The 16,448-nt window shown below is 37.5% G+C and overlaps 1 protein-coding gene across 5 annotated transcripts in view; it reads left to right on the top strand.

The window, feature by feature from the left end:
* The window catches only part of Mre11 (MRE11 homolog, double strand break repair nuclease), a 63,768-nt gene that overhangs the window by 26,736 nt on the left and 20,584 nt on the right, over positions 1 to 16,448 (top strand). For all 5 annotated transcript variants that reach the window (XM_063256218.1, XM_063256220.1, XM_063256219.1 and 2 more), the window contains 5 exons: positions 673 to 753; positions 4,157 to 4,283; positions 7,515 to 7,615; positions 9,765 to 9,938; positions 14,276 to 14,338. In XM_063256218.1, the coding sequence (XP_063112288.1) occupies positions 673 to 753; positions 4,157 to 4,283; positions 7,515 to 7,615; positions 9,765 to 9,938; positions 14,276 to 14,338 (546 nt within the window). The remainder of the gene's footprint in view (positions 1 to 672; positions 754 to 4,156; positions 4,284 to 7,514; positions 7,616 to 9,764; positions 9,939 to 14,275; positions 14,339 to 16,448) is intronic.

The following is a 16,448-nucleotide window of genomic DNA, read 5'->3' on the forward strand; positions in this document are numbered from 1 at the left end:
TTACATTTTCAGTTTCATTAATTGAAATTGGGTTATTCAGTAGATTTACATCTTCTTGACCCAGCTTTGGTAGTTCGTATGTTTTTAGGAATCTGTCCATTTCATCTATGTTATCAGGCCTGTGAGAGAAGAGGTTTTCAAAATAGGTGTTGATGAGCTTCTGTATTTTCACAGGGTCTGTAGTGATTTCACCTTTTTCATTCCTTATTGCATCAATTTGAGTTTTCTTTTAGCCTGAATTCTTCCAAAATATATAACCAAAGACCTTTTGTTTATAGATTCTTATATGTTCTGTACAATATCTGTTTTTAAGTTCAGGAAAGTTTTATTGAAATGTGAATAGAACCCCGGTACCGATAAAAATGAAAAAGACAAAAAAAAAAAAAAAAAAAGAAATGTGAATAGAAAATTGGAGCAAAAACAGTGTTTTAAATTTTCTTCTAAAATAATCACTTTAGAGAATGAAAAATCATTAAGAACAAAGGAAAAACATTATTAGTGGGAATATTACAAGAAGGTAACTTAAAAAAAATGTAAATGACCTAAGAAATAAAGATGACCATGTAGTTCAGGAAAATCCATAGGATAAGAGTATAAGCTATTCTTTAGCCAACTTAAACTAAATTTAATGCTCTTTAAAAATCTGTTTGTTTATTTTTTGGGTTTTTTGAGATTGAAGAAATGCTTGAAAATGCTGAACGAGAACGTTTGGGAAATTCTCGACAGCCAGAGAAGCCTCTTATACGACTGAGAGTAAGTCCTGCTTACATAAAATAAAAGGATTAATTTTCAAAGTATAGCAATGTACAGGTTATGTGGATTATTCAAAGAGTAGTAAGGCACTTGATTATAGTAATATGAGTATTACTATTGGAGATAAAACAATATATTTGTAAGGATTTGATTTAATTGCAGTTTAATTTTGGTATTCATGTTTCGGTCATTTTTTATAAGAGATTGGTTGAGGACTTTGATGTCATCTTTACTCTCCCTTCCTATTCCACAGGAGGCAGCTTCCCCTTCTTGTAGTTTCTTAAACATATCAGACACTTCTAGCTCTCTGAGGTCAGTTTGGATACTGGCTCACTGGGGACTTGTACTCAAGAAGGTTGCAGGCTGTGCTTATAAGTGAAATAAATCAAATGCTCATGGTTAAATGTCATATTGTCTCCCTAGTGTTAAAAAAAAAAAAGTAATAAGATCCACAATGCACAATAGATATTGTGAAAATGAAAGGAAAGAAATGCTCAAAAGGAAAGAACAACTGGGATCTGGAAAGGAGAAAAACAAGAAGGGAAAAGATTATATGTATATAGGTATGCATATATATGTGTGTATGTATATATATGCAAGATAACTGTACTACTGGCCTCTGTAAGTTCATCAAAAAGAACAGTTTGTGCTTTCATTGTTTGATTGATCATTTTTTCATGCCTAAATCTTGTAACTTGAACTACTTGTAAAATAACAGTGTGCATTATATTAACTAGTGTTCATTTCCTACCATGGGTTTTTTTTTTTTTAAATTCTGTATTGTTTCTATCTTTTTTTTTTTTTTTTTTTTAAAAAAAAGGTTGCAGGGCCAGTCCTTCCCCTTGATTCTGTGGGTGTTACTTACCTTCTCCTTTTTCTTTTTCATAATAAATTCTCCTAACTTACCATATGCAATTTACTTATTTAGGTTACCCACTTACTTTTACCATTGTGAAAAAAGTAGTAATAGCAAAAGGCTTATTTGATACTGTGCTTTTTTGCTTCTACTCTTACTCTGTCTTTCTCATTATCTGGGTTTAATTTTGGCCCTACCACTAATGGTGTAACCTCGAGCAATTTGTCCATTGGTTTGTATTTTGTACATTTTGAGATCCAGGTGAGCTAATGTCTGGGGCACAGGAAGTAATCCAGTCCCTTTCTCTCTCCTGCTGCCATTGCTGTAGCTGAGCAGCCCTTGTCACCTCCTGTACTGTAGCTAACTAGCTGACTGTGACTTTCTTTTAGGCTCTGTCCCCTGTTCCCCTCACCTCACTAGTGGCTTTTTCTCCACAGTAATGCCAGTGTTGTAAAACACCATCTTGGGGGTCTGTCCTGCTGAAAACAGCTCAGTGACTTACTGGCACTAACAGGAACAAATCAGAGCTTTTTAGGATGACACAGCCTCTATGGTACCTGGTCTTTTTCCTCCTAAGCACACCTGAACTCCAGTCATACTGTACTAAACTTCCTTGTCCCTATGCCAGGTGGAATTATTTCATTTGAACCCTTTCCATGCTGCCCCTGCAGTGTGCCATACACTTCCTTTTTCCTTTCTTTGTTTTCCTTTGGCATCCACTAAAACCCTTCCTCCCAAAGAAGCCCAAGGGCCTCTGCAGAGTTAGTGCTTCTACTCTGCACTTAATTTACTCAACCGCTGACTCTGTACTTGCAATTTTTTATTTATATTTTTCTTTGTCATCAGCTGGTGAATTGTTTGAAAATCTGTGTTGTGCATTATTTATGGTTATATCCCTGATCCTTAGCAGAGTGCCTAGAATATTGAAGATTCCCAATAGTTCGTTCATTGAGTGAGTTTTGTAACTCTTAGGGCAGAAATTACAAAATGCTGCTGTAGTTGGAGGCATTTTGGAAAGATCCCGTATGTATCTTTAGTATTTAGTACTTTCTCTTTTATAGCATGGCAGCTATGGAGATATTCAGGATGATACAAAGGTGGGTGTTTTGTTTGTTGGTTGGTTTTTGTCTTTTTGAGACAACTTCTTTGCTATATAGTTCCGCTGGCCGGGGGCTCACTTTGCAGCCCAGATTGGTCTCAAATTTGCAACAATTCTCCTGCCTCAGCTTCCTGAGTTCTGGGATTGCAGGAGTACACCACCACACCTGGCACAGGTGGGTGTTTTAGGGGAAACCACATGATCCTCTTCATTGGAACAAAGATCCCATGTTTTTGTTCTACATCTGCCTGATACTATTAGAATTGACCACACTTAGGTAACAATTTGGCATACCTTTTCTTCAACACAGTAAATTTTTAATTCATTTGTGAAACAAAAGAACAAATATATCATGTAAATAGCATTACAAAAATGCCTTGTAGTTGGGGATTTAGCTCAGCGGCATACATGGCTGCCTGACAAGTGCGAGGTCATGAGTTCCATCCTCTGTACAAAAAAAAAAAAATGCCTTGTAAAAACCAGAGGACCCTAATTAAGTCATTAATTCATTGAATAAATCTTACTGTGTACCTTCTGTACCTTACTGTGTACCTACTGTGTACCATCCAACAGATGTTGGATGCTATAATACAGATAAATCACTGAACTTCCTGAGCTCATAAGCAGAGGAATTAGGAGACATACAAAACAATTGTCAGATAGATAAATGGAATAGAGAGAAAGCTTAGCAATTAAAGAGTGTCGAGTCTGATGTCACATGTGGTAGAGTAGAGTCAAGGAAGGGATCTCCTGCACAGGCTGATACCATGTTGGTCTCAGAGCATGCTTTGAGATCCACTAATATAGGAAAATGATTGTCTGTCCTTGAAGGAAAGGTGGTATTTCTCTTTGGAAAAGTCTGCTTACCACTAGAGAAGAGCCTGCCTTGAATGAAATTGTTACTTCCAACCAGATACTGTGTTGCAAAGGTAATCTGACCGGGTTACCAGACTTGATTCTGTCCTCCCTATTTGCTCCTAGCATTTGTCCTTGTCTAACCGCAAGGCGTGGCCCTGGGACAATATGCCAGTGAGCCAGTTCCTCTGAGTCTGGGGTTGTATTTTGTTAGGTGTTGTCCTCTTGTTTTCAAAGTTTAGAAGTTTGTTTGGAAACCCCACATCTTTTTCAGATGGTATTCTTTGTAGGTACCTAGACTGTTATTATTGTCCTAAGACATGAAATCATTCTAATATTCTAAAAATTCTTGTTGTGACTTGATTCCTTTGAACAAAATATTTTGCTTAAGTTTATAAACTTCCCAACCATTATTTTCTCAGTAGGATAAATGATACAACATCATCATAATCCTTAAAATGTATGGTAGAAAATTAATTTATAAATTTAAAAGTATTGAACATAAACACTATAAATATCAAAGAATGAGTCTGTTGCCTAAAATTTGGCAGATTGTTCTTCCCTGCCCTTCATAGTTTATTGTGTATTTCCAGGTAGACTACAGTGGGGGCTTTGAACCTTTCAACATTCATCGTTTCAGCCAGAAATTCGTGGATCGGGTAGCTAATCCAAAAGACATTATCCATTTTTTCAGGCATAGAGAACTAAAGGAAAAGAAAGGTAAGCTAGTTCTTTTTACAAGTTAATGAATGCTTTTACATGGTATGTGTAAGTCGATCTTTGGTAAAAGAAATATTGAGTAACATCAGAAAACATTTTAGTATGCTGTAATATAGACAAGAAATGATAGTTGGGATATATTTGAGTGTTTTGTCTTCTAAAAATTCGGTAGTTTTTAAACTGGTGAAACATAGTTTAAGAAACAGTTTTTTTCTTTTTTTCTTTTTTTTTTTTTTGTCTTTTTCCTTTTTATCGGTACCAGGGGTTGAACTCACGACTGCCTGCTTACAAGGCAGGCACTTATGCCACTGAGCTAAATCCCCAGCCCAAGAGACAGTTTTTTAAAATAGTGCTGCTGACTAATAATAGATTACTGTATGTCATTAATATTCAGAGAATATACTTTTACATTTTGCATTATGAAGTATTTTAATTTGAGAGTGTACAATGGTTTAGAAAAGTTTTTGAAGTTTTCTGTAGTTTGATATTTCTGATGATCCAGATAGTTAATTTCTAATTAAAATTTTTATAAAAATGAATTATTCTTTTCTAACTGATAAAACAAGGTCATTGAATGAATTTTTTTCATAAAAAATATCAATTATGTTAAATATAGAGGCTCTTACTATTAGGCTATTAACTAAGAGAATTTTCATAGAAACATATAGCTCTTGTTTATAAGTAAGTCACCTGGTTTTATTAGCTGAGATATAATTATTGGTTTCTTGTGAATGGTTTTCTTTTATTGTGTACTCTTTTCAACTTTTTGAAACACGAGTGTACTATTCAGAAGAGAACTATGCAGAAGAGTCAGGAAGATCGTAAGTTCTAGGCCAGGCCAGTCTGGGCAACATAGTAAGACTCTCAAAAAAAAAAAAAAAGTATGAAGATTAGATCGTTGGTTCAGTGCTTCCCTAGCAGGCGTGGGACCCTGAATTCAATCCCTGGTACCAATAGAAAAAGAAAACTTCAGTATGTGTATTTCCTTCAGTTTTGTTGCTGGTAAATTTTCTTCTAGCAGTCCTTTTTCAGTTTCAGCTTACACTGCTCAGTGGAAACAGTTTTGTGTGTCTTATTAGACTGTTTTCTGCCTACTCTGTTGTTTTGGTCAACTTTGCCACTTAATTCCATGTTTAACACTGTGGACATTAATAACCTTTGCTGTTTAGCATTATCTATAAAATAATATTAACTGCTGGCCTCAGGATTATTGTGAGGCCTAGGTGGTGTACTTTGTGTTAATGTTCTTCACACAGTGCTGGGCAAATTAAAAATGTACTAATTTTTTTTTTTTTTTTGTCTTTTTCTTTTTTATCGGTACTGGGGATCGAACTCACGACTGCCTGCTTGCAAGGCAGGCACTTATGCTGCTGAGCTAAATCCCCAGCCCCTAAAATGTACTAATCTTATTTAGAAAGTATTAACTCCTGCTTGAAATTCGTATAAGACTTTTGTTCATTTGACAAAGACATTGAACTTTGTGCCTCTTTACCTTCTAGGCTGTTCTCCATACTTTTTCTGGTAGAAATGCTTTTTCCCTGTTTTGCTTAGTGAATCTTGTTCTTTCTTCAATTCTTGACTCAAATGACACTTATTTGATACCTCCGGATGATGTTCAGCCTTCTTGGAGAAGAATTGCTTTCTTTGTCTGTCATATCCTCTGTACTTACCACCTTGTATTATCATCATTTTTCTCATAGGGAGGGAGACAGGGAAGCTCTTTTTCTTTATCATTGTCCATTTTGTTTGTTTTTTTTTCAGACAGAATTCACTATGTAGTTCAGGCTGATCTTTAACTCACTAAGTTCAGGCTGACCTCAAACTTGCAGTGATTCTCCTGACTCAGCCTCCCAAGTGCTGGGATTATAGGAGTACACTACTATACTTAGCTTCATTATTGTATTTTGGTACAGATTCTCATACTTGCTGGACACTTAACATCCATTTACCACAGACGGGATTTCAGCAGAGCAAGTCCTACATCCAGTGTTTCCTGACTTCCTCTAGTGTGATATTCTTTTTGTTTCATCCTTCTGGTTTTTGGCAGGGAGGATCATCCTGTTTTAAGAGTACAGCAAAAGTGCTTTATATGTATTTCCTTTGTTTACAGAATGTGGAAAAGGTGGTGCTCGGGTTGCTGAGATCTAATTCAGTCATGCTGTCTATTGCTTCTTTGGGGACATTTTTAAGTAGCCTTTGACTGTTTTGAACTGTGACTGTATGGTGTTGACTTCTGTGAAGCTCAGTGCCATCACCCTGACTCAGTCCAAGGAACTGGCAGTTTTATTTCCAGTCACTTCCGTATCATTGGTGTGAACGTCCATACAGTAAAAAAGGCAAAATCATTTTAGTAGTATCATGGAAGTTGTTTTGACCTGGCATTGTACTAGTCAATGGTTTGCGAAGGAATAGATTTAATACAGGACACATAGTTTATGGGATTATTTTATGATATTCACCCAAAAAGTCAAATACATAGGAGTACAAGAGATCTTTCCACAAGCTAGAGACCTAAAGAATCCAGCCATGGTCCTGGATTCTGTCACAGTGTCTCCAACAATTCCAGCCGGAGACTAGAGCCTATGGCCATGTCTCATGCCAGTCTGCATCAAGGATCTGCACCAGAAAGGCCCAAAGCCATAGTGGAAGCTAGAAAGTCTGTACCAGTGGGGTGAAGGATCTGTGCTGGAATCAGGAAATGAGGCTCAAGGAAAAGGGCAAAATTCCCTGGAAGAGAACTGCACCCATACCCTGGCCATGGTGAGGATCTGAGCTGCTCCTCCAAGAACAGCAGAGTTGTATCAGGAAAGCCAACTGTGGCAAGCTTCAGTAGAATCAACAGCATGTGCTCTTCCCCTCCTGTTCACCTTCTGTGCCTTTCTGGCAGCAATCAGATGTATCTTCACACTCATAACCACACTGACTCAGTTCATCTGGGCATACCCATGCAAGCTGACCATTAATTAATCCATGATAGGCATAGGCCCTGAAAAGGTCCTAGGGACCCCCGAGAGACACCCTCCCTGGTGTGTGGGAAGGGCATACTGACAGTGGGAGAGAATGACTTGTAACAAAGGTGGCTTTTTTTTCCCCTGAAAGTAATGTGGAGGAAGCTGGGGTTGGCATACTGCTATTCTTCCTCTAGTGACAGCAAACTGGGTGAGGTTGGCTGATTTCACGTAAGAGAAGCTGGATTTTTGTTGTTGTTTAAAATGAATTTCTTTTTTCTAGGAGAAGAAATTAACTTTGGGAAGCTTTTCACAAAACCTTCAGAAGGAGCAACTCTCAGGGTAGAGGACCTTGTAAAACAATATTTTCAAACTGCAGAGAAGGTAATGTCTTACAGTTTATGTGTTACAGTTTATGTTTTGAATAATGGCTGTGTTTTAATAGCAGATTCTAACTCAGGGCATGAGTAATTGCTAACTGTCAATGTTTCTATGAAGTAAGTAGGGTGTTATTTAGTTATATTCATTTGTAGTTACTGTACATCAACAAAAATTAGGCTGGGAGTAGTGGCACTTGCCTGTAACCCTTGTACTTGGGAGGCTGAGGCAGGATTGCTGAGAATTTAGACAGCCTGGGCTACATAATTTCAAAATCCAGAATAATAATATTAATAATAATAATGCAGATTTAGTGCCCATTTAATGTTAATGTTTTATTATTAGCATGACTGTTATTGTTGTTACCCTCTTTTTAAAAATTTCTATTTAAAAGTTTTAATTTGATTATTTGAATATAAATTCAGAATTACAAATACAGCCACAAACTGTCGAGGGTCTGTGTCACTTTTAAGTTTCTGTGGTTGTGCTTATTTAAAACAACACAAATAGCTTGCAGTTTTCTAGGTTAGAAATCTGGCCCAGGTCTCACTGGACTGAAATGGAGTTATCAGCACAGCTATGTTCTTTTCTGGAAACTCTGAGGGAGAATCCATTTCCTTACCTTTTCCAGTCTGTAGTGGTGCCTACATTTCTTGGCTTTGGGTCCCCTTTTTCCATCTTCAAAGCCAACAGTGTTGTGTGTGTGCCCATTTTCCCACACCCATCTCCGCTGGCTCCCTCCTCCTGCCTTGCTATTTCCCTTTGCTGGATTTACCTGAAGTATCCCTGGTAATCCCACTATTTTATAGTCAGCTGATGAGAAGCCTTGAGGTCCCTTTGTAATTCCCCTTCATTATGTGACGTATTCACAGGTCCCAGAGGTTAAGACTTGGATGTCTTTAAGGGGAAAATATCTTGCCTACCAATATAATGGTTTAACCTGAACTCATTAATCAGGAGCAGCTGTTTCTAGGATGTCCCAGCCATTCAGGTCTTGCAACACCTGTTTTGATTCCCCTCCCTTTTCTTGATTCACCTTTGCTTTTTCGTTTTTTTGGTAAAAGGAGAAAAGGATTTATTCAGCAAAAGCTCCAAAGGAGATGGAGAGGCCTATTTGCCTCAAATCACCATCTTCCCCTATACGGGTGGACAAGGGCCTTTTATAGTAGAGTATAGGAGCTGTGGAGGGGGTAAAACAGAGATAATGCAGATCACATTTTTTTTTTTATCACTTCCAGCCATCTTCATTGCTGTGTCCCCTTTCTTATGGAAAGGTAACTGTGCTCCATCCAGGCCCCCTTGTGTCAGTGTCTGTATATTCTGTCACTTCTTGTGGGCTGAGGAAAGTGTAGGGATGGGAGAGAGTGTTGGTTCTGTGCACCAGGAGGACATTTGGAGAAGTTGCTTATCTCACTCCTCCTTAGCACTGTGGGCCTTTGGAAGTATAGAACTGCTTGTCTGGGATTCTTTGGGCAAGCCCTTTCCTTGCTCTGAGTAGCAGGGGTCTCATCACACTTGGATGTGGAATGGGCATGTAGCTTTTTGCAAGCTGGCCAGCTGACCAACACACTCCTCTTGTGTGTTGGTGCTGCCGGGCTTCCAGTATGCTAAGTCAGCTTATTTCCCAGCCCCAGACAACTGATTCTAATGCACATCCCAAGTGGCTGTGGGAGACCCTGGGCCTCTCTCTGCTGTCCTTCCAGGCTTCAATGCCCTCTGCACTTCCTTCCTAGGAGACGGTTTTAAACTTCAAAATGGAAACTTAATAGGAATGATATAGGGGAAGAAACTCCAACCTACTAGATGTCTAGTCCAAGTTCATGTTCTATAAAATCGAAGTATGAATTTCAGGAACAATGGAGGTTAAGAGCAAAATATACCTACTGAGAAAAAGAAAGCTGTTTGAGAGAGGGACATAAGGGCTCCCAAAGGGTCCAAAAAGGTTTCCCTAACTTTGTTTTTTCTGATCTTTAATTTTTAGCAGCAGGCTTAATTAGTGTGAGGCAATTTGGTTCCCTTGCCCCCTACAGAACTGGTTAACTTCTTTATGTTTCTCTCTGATAACTTCATTGCATAATTTTTCTTGCTCTTATCTAATTATTTTATAAGGAGTAGATACTATTTCTACCTCTAATGGTTTGCATCTCTTTTATAGAATGTTCAGCTCTCACTGCTAACAGAAAGAGGGATGGGTGAGGCAGTACAAGAATTTGTAGACAAAGAAGAGAAAGATGCCATTGAGGAATTAGTGAAATACCAGTTGGAAAAAACACAGAGATTTCTTAAAGAACGTCATATTGATGCCTTGGAAGATAAAATCGATGAAGAGGTGAGTGACTAATTTGGGTGTGTAAGTCTGTTTTGGACAGTCTGTTCTTGGGAATATCTCAACACCTCCCCATTGTTATTTAACTTCTGTGATTTGTTCAGTTTCTTCGTCTGAAAAAATTAGAATTAAATTAGAAAATAGCTAGAATGGAGTCTTATATATAGTTGTGAGGCACAGTACCCCACAGCCACAATTTAAAGCAGAAGGGTTTTACTTGGATCATGGTTTCAGAGAATTCAGTCCATGGATGACTGGCTCCAAGGCAAAAGCATCATAGTAAAAAGCTTGGTGGAGCAAAAATGCTTATCTTGGAAGTGGAACAGGGAAATAATGCCAGAGAGAAGGAGGCCAGGGACTGTATTTAATATCCAAGGTCACACCTCAGTGACGCATGCAGATGCCCCCAGAAGTGTGCTTTACTAATCTTAGCCTAGGAGTCTTCCAAACCAATGAATTTGACATAATTAGGCTTAATCAGCTCAATTACTGAATAAATATTGGGGTTTTATGTTTTGTTTTGTCTTTTTGAGATGGGGTTTAACTATGTAGTCCAGGCTGGCCTTGAACTTACAGTGCTCCTCTTTGTCTCAGCCTCCGGAGTGCTGGGATTTTAGGCATGCACCACCACACCTGGTTAAATGTTAGTTTTTTCCCCATAGAAACCATCTTCCTGTGTAATCCTGAGAGTGCTTTAAAATGAATTTTGTAAGATGAAAATTCTTGCACATTTCACTTTTCAGTCAATTTTGATTTGGCTTTTGAAATTTATCTAGAACATATATTCTCTCTAGCATGAAAGCAATACATAGATTACAGAGGAATTTGACCACAAAAAAGTTTAAATGTTTGCCTGTCAGATTATCAAAAAGCACAATTAAAAGATACTGATGTGGAAAAATATATATGAACACAAAAGGTTTAATATGCTTAATGTAGTATTAAAGATCTCTTATAAATTTTTAAAAACTGTTAAATATTTCAATAGAATAATGAGCAGAGGATATGAATAAGTGGTTCACAGAGGAAATGTAAATGGCTAATAAATATATGAATACTGCATAGCCAAGGATAATTGAACATTCAGATAGCTAATGATTTGGGAAAAATTGCAGTACATTGTCCCTAAGAGAATTATGTCTAATAGCTTTATTGAAAAGCAATTTGACAGAGGCTTAAGAAGATTTATTCTTAATTGCCCCTGGGAAATTTTCCTAAGAAAATAGTATAGAGGTTTGTGTATGGAGGCACAGTGTTACAGTGGGAAATAATTGGAAATGCTTTAACATTAAATGTTGACACGTATACTATATAGAATTCTTTATAGACATTAAAATTACATTTTTTTGAGAACCAGAAATCAAACTCGGGACTTTGCGCTTATCAGGCAGCCACCATGCCACTGAGCTTTATCTCTGGTCCCTAAAATTACATTTTTGAAGAACATGAAAAAATATTTCTAGTTAAATGTGAAGTGGGAAAACAATTCTAAAGGCATATGATACCACTTACTTTTTGTATGCCTGAGTTTGTGCACATAAATAATGCTAGAGTGTAAACACACTATCAACAGTTGTGTTTAAGTATAAGGGATCACTTTCTGTATTTTCCAAGCAAAAACAAAATAATACTACCTTAAAAATGCATTGCCTTGGCTTTCATTTTAGTGCACTTGTTTAACATGGTTCTTTTAAAGCTTTCTGGTATTAATTAAGTGGTATTCAATGCCAAGTCAAGACAGATGATCCACACTCCACAATTTGCTCTGTGACTCTGGAGATGTGGGGTTTGTTAATTTTTATTACAGTGCATTTCTCAATTAAGTACCAGAAATAAAACATAACCACCCCTACCTGTAGTGACACTGCCTCCTGAACTGTTAGTATGTGTGCGTGTGTGTGCGCGCCCACGTTTGCATGTATGTAGGTAGCGTGGCAGCTGAGAGTATGTGCTCTGGACCAGATCACTTGTATTCAAAATCAAAATCTTTGTTATGTATTCATCAGTGCATTCTCTTACCTCTCTCTACCTCAGTTTTCTCATCTGTAAAATGGAGACAACAGAACATCCTTCAGTGGTGTTGCAAAGATTAAAAGAATTGGTCCATGGAAAGTCCATACACTACTGCCTGACACACAGTACCTTCTCAGTGCCTTGTTTCTTGTGTGTGAATGGCAGCACTTTTGGTTTGCTTTATACCGCCTGGAACACTGTGACATGCTATGTCATCTTTTCAAAATTTTATTTCTGTGTGTCACTTCCTTCATCATAGCAAGCACTGATAATTCCATTCAAAAAGCAAATACAGCTCTACATTTCCCTGTAGCTATGGCTGTTTATCCTTTGTATATAGCAGAATTGCTCCAGCATTTCCAGTATTTGCTCCTGTTTTTCATAATTCGTCTCCTGTTTTTCTCTTGAGCCTGTCCATGCGGGCTTTTGGCTCTGTCCTTCCAGTGAAGCTGCTCTCATCAAGATTAACAGTCACGTCTATTGCTGTCCACCGTCAGTCTCAAGACATTGTTTTCATTGGCATCTCAGCCTCCACTCTTAGGCTCTTTCCTGCCTTATTGGTGCTATAGTCTTACTCTATTCTTCCTTCCTTCCTTCATCTCTGCAACCTGTTAAACTGGAGTGCCCCAGACTCCATCTTTGGACATCTCCTTCATCTAGGCAGCGCTTCTTGTAATCTCATCCAGTTTCCTGTGTGGGCAGCCTCTCCTCTCAGCTGCAGGCTTCCTTTGCTAACAGCCTGCTAGGCATATTTAATAGACATCTCAAACAGTTCCAGGTTGCATGACTGAGGCTCACACTCTGCCTTCGGGCCTGCTCTGCCCCTATTGAACTAACTTTTTTTCCATTGCTCTAACCAGAAACCTTGAATTCATCCTTGCCTTCTGTTATTCTGTGCCTGGTCCTGACTGTCTAGTGTCTTTCGGGCTCCTCTATTAGTGTGTATAGTATCTGGCTGCCGCTTAACACCTTCATCTCTGCTCCAAGGCATGTTTATTTCTCATCTGGGTTTTTTCAGTAGCCTCCAAATGAATCTCCCTGCTCTTGTCCTTCTACCTGTCCTCTGTCCAGTGTAGTCTTCAGTTCAGCTGTCCAGTGATCCCGGCATTTCAGATCCATTCACTCTTGCCTTTCAGTGCTCCATACTGATATCCTTTCCAGCTTTTTCTTGTTTCTTTGCCTTCATGTCTGCTCCAGCCCCACTGACCTTGGTGGTTTTTTAAACGTACCAGTCATGCTTTTCCCCAGTGCTTTTGCACATATTTTTTTCCTGTGTGTAAATTATTTTTCCTGTGTACTTGTCTGGTTCATTTTCCACTTCTTAAAATCTTTACTTTTATATAAACTCAGTGAGGCTTATTTTGGTAATCCTATTAAGCTGTAACTTCTCCCTAACAGTTCTTATCCCTTTTCCCACTTTACTTTTCTCTGAGCACTTACCTTTTGCAAAGATTAGATATTTGAAAGGACTCATACGATTCCTGGAAACACAGTCACTTAAGGATTTTATTTTAAGGAAGATGGTAGAAAAGCACAGCAAGAAGACTATCGGCTGGTATTGAGATCTGTGGGACATCTAGTCATGAGCTTCCTAAGCCTACAACTTTAGGCATTGGCTAGCTTCCCTCCTGGATTCTCACTAGATTGTAAGCTTTACAAGGTCAGTTTTTGACTACTTTTGTATTCCCATTTCTGATAGTAGCACCTTGTACGTAGTAGTTGCTGGTAGAATATTAAACAAATTACATAAATAACTATGACTACATTGTCAGAGCCCTGTGAGCAGAAAACATTAAAAGAGAAGTCTGTAGTGTTCTTCTTGGTTCCAGAGCCGTGGTTAGTCCATGTTCAGTAGTTAACTTGATAAAAGTAGATCTTTAGAGGCTCACTCACTGCAGATACCATTGTAGAGAGCCTCGTGGGTATGTTGCAACCAAGTATATGAGAGTGATTTGAGCAATATAATAAATATTTGCAACCTTACAGAGGAGAGATACTTACTTTTAACTATTTTACTGAAGTACAGTGCCCATAGGATATTAGGATTGTTTTTCCTTTGCAGTCTGACAAACTATTTTTCAGTGGCATAGAACATTTTGGCAGCAGGTAATGTAATTTTGCTTAGAGCCAATATTTTTTTACAACACATTTCTGATATTTTAATATAACTGGGAAAAACATAATTTCTTTAGTGATTTTTTTATGAGATGAACTATAGTTAAATTTCCAAGTTTCATGTTGTGCCAACAAGCATTTCTTAATCATAGTACACTATTTTGTATTTATGTAACTGGGATGAGTAACATTTGCACTTTGTTATGATTTAGGTACGCCGTTTCAGAGAAAGCAGACAAAAAAATATCAATGAAGAAGATGATGAAGTTCGAGAGGTAATTTTTCTGCTGTAAATTCCTGTGCTCATAGGGATAGTTAAATTAGAATAACTAGCGTTTTATGTAGGAGTCAGTCCACAGTTCTGAATAGGAGCAAGCAGGGATTGGCTGAGGAAAACTGCCTTTGATTTAAAGCAGTTGAGCCTATAGGTATTCTTGTCATTGTATTTTGATTTTGCTCTCGTCTAAAGCATTTGTTAGGAGGGGTTATTTACAAAAATAGCCCTTTTTAATTAAAAGATGGTTTGGTTATAAGTATTACAATAAATGAGTAGAGTTTCCAGGCTCATTCTAAAATGTTGAAATTAACTTGGACACTGTCATCACTTGTCTCTGCGTGTTAAGAGCAAGTTAGGAAGCATTTACTTAAGTTTTGGGCCTCTATCTTGGTTGAAATATTCTTTCTTGTTTTCTGGTGGTCTTTAATGTTTTATGATTGCTATCTAGTATTTAGCATTTGTTACATAAATTATTTACTCTTGGGTTTTTGTCTTGATTATTTTCAGTCAGAAGGTATTTTTATAACTGTAGATTGACATTCTGCTTTTAGTTAGAAACATGAATATGAACGAGCTATGATCCACAAGATATTCTCAGTTTTTTAAGTGAAAAACATGTGTCTAAAGAAATTATTTATTGATTTCTTTTTGATCCTGGGGATTATAGGCAAGTGCCATAACTCCCAGCCAAGCTGTTTATAGACTTGTTTTTGGAACTTAAGGGGAAGAAACAAATACAGGGGTCCCTACCATATTTATTACATTTGTATTCATCTTATAAGGTGCACTTAAAACAGAAAAGTTTGCCAAATGGCAAAAATGTGTGCTAGAAATGGGTCCTAGTTTTTGAATCATCTGGCTTAATCTTGGTTAACTTTATTAATTTTACAGATTGCAGAAATTTCTCTGTGGTGGATCCTTTGAATTTGAAGCCACAGACTTCCAGTTTTTTATTAATCTTTTAAAAGGATAAGAGTAGGGGCTGAAGGTATAACTTAGTGGTAGAGCTCTTATGTGGGGCTGTGGGTTCAATTTCCAGCACTAGCAATAAAAAGTTAATATTTTATATAAAGAAAGTAGGAAAATATATGACATTTCATATGAGTCTTTCAGAGCAAAGAATGATGAATTTAGATTTCTAGCTGGAAGACTTTTGTAGGTAATAAGGGATTCCTAGATATCAATCCATCCTGTGTTTCTGTGATAAAGTGCCTGAGACTAGGTAATTTATGAAGAATAGGCATTAATTTAGCTCACACTACTGGTAGCTGGAAAGTCAAACAGCATCTGAGGAACATTTCTGTTGAGAATCTTTCCTGCTGGGTCATGATGTGGTGGGGAGGGTGTCATGTGGTAATGCTTTGCAAGAGAGAGCTTGTTTATATAAAAAGCCCACTGCTTCATAACCCATCAGTTCATGAGGGCAGAAGTGTCATGACCCCATCACCTTCAGAAGATCTCACCTCTTGATGTCATTAACTTGACCTAAGGGGTAAGTTTCCAACACAAAAGGTGGGGGACACATTCATTTTTCAGTGTGATGTAGAATGTTAAAATTTTATTGAACTTAGCCAATCAACACCTGGAGAGATGAATTCAACATCACTGATTGGTAGAGAAATGCAAATTGAAACCATAGTGAGGTACCACTTCACAACCAGTAGGATGACTGTTAAACACACAGAAAATAACAAATATGGGGAAATTATGAAATAGCTGAAATCCATGTACATTGCTGATAGGATGAAAAATAGTGTAGCTAATTTTGTAAAACAGTGTGGTGGTTCCTATGAAAATTGAGCATAGAATTACCATATAATATAGCAGTTCCCCACCAAGGATATAACCAAAAGAACTGAAAGCAAGGATTTCCAATAGATATTATACACCAGTGTTCACAGCCACATGATTCTTAATAACTGAAAGTTAGAAACAATCTGAATGTCTGAACCAATGACTGGATTAACAAAATGTGGTATCTGCTTTCAAGAGAATATTAGTACGTCATTAAAAAGAACTGAACTCTTAATACATGCTGCAACATAGACGAAACTTCAAAACATTATGTTGAGTGAAAGAAACTTGTATGCAAACAGTCAAATATTATA

Source organism: Cavia porcellus, unplaced genomic scaffold (assembly GCF_034190915.1).
Source record: "Cavia porcellus strain 051 isolate PalLab524CR breed Dunkin Hartley unplaced genomic scaffold, mCavPor4.1 scaffold_9, whole genome shotgun sequence".
In the NCBI taxonomy this organism is placed as follows: domain Eukaryota; kingdom Metazoa; phylum Chordata; class Mammalia; order Rodentia; family Caviidae; genus Cavia; species Cavia porcellus.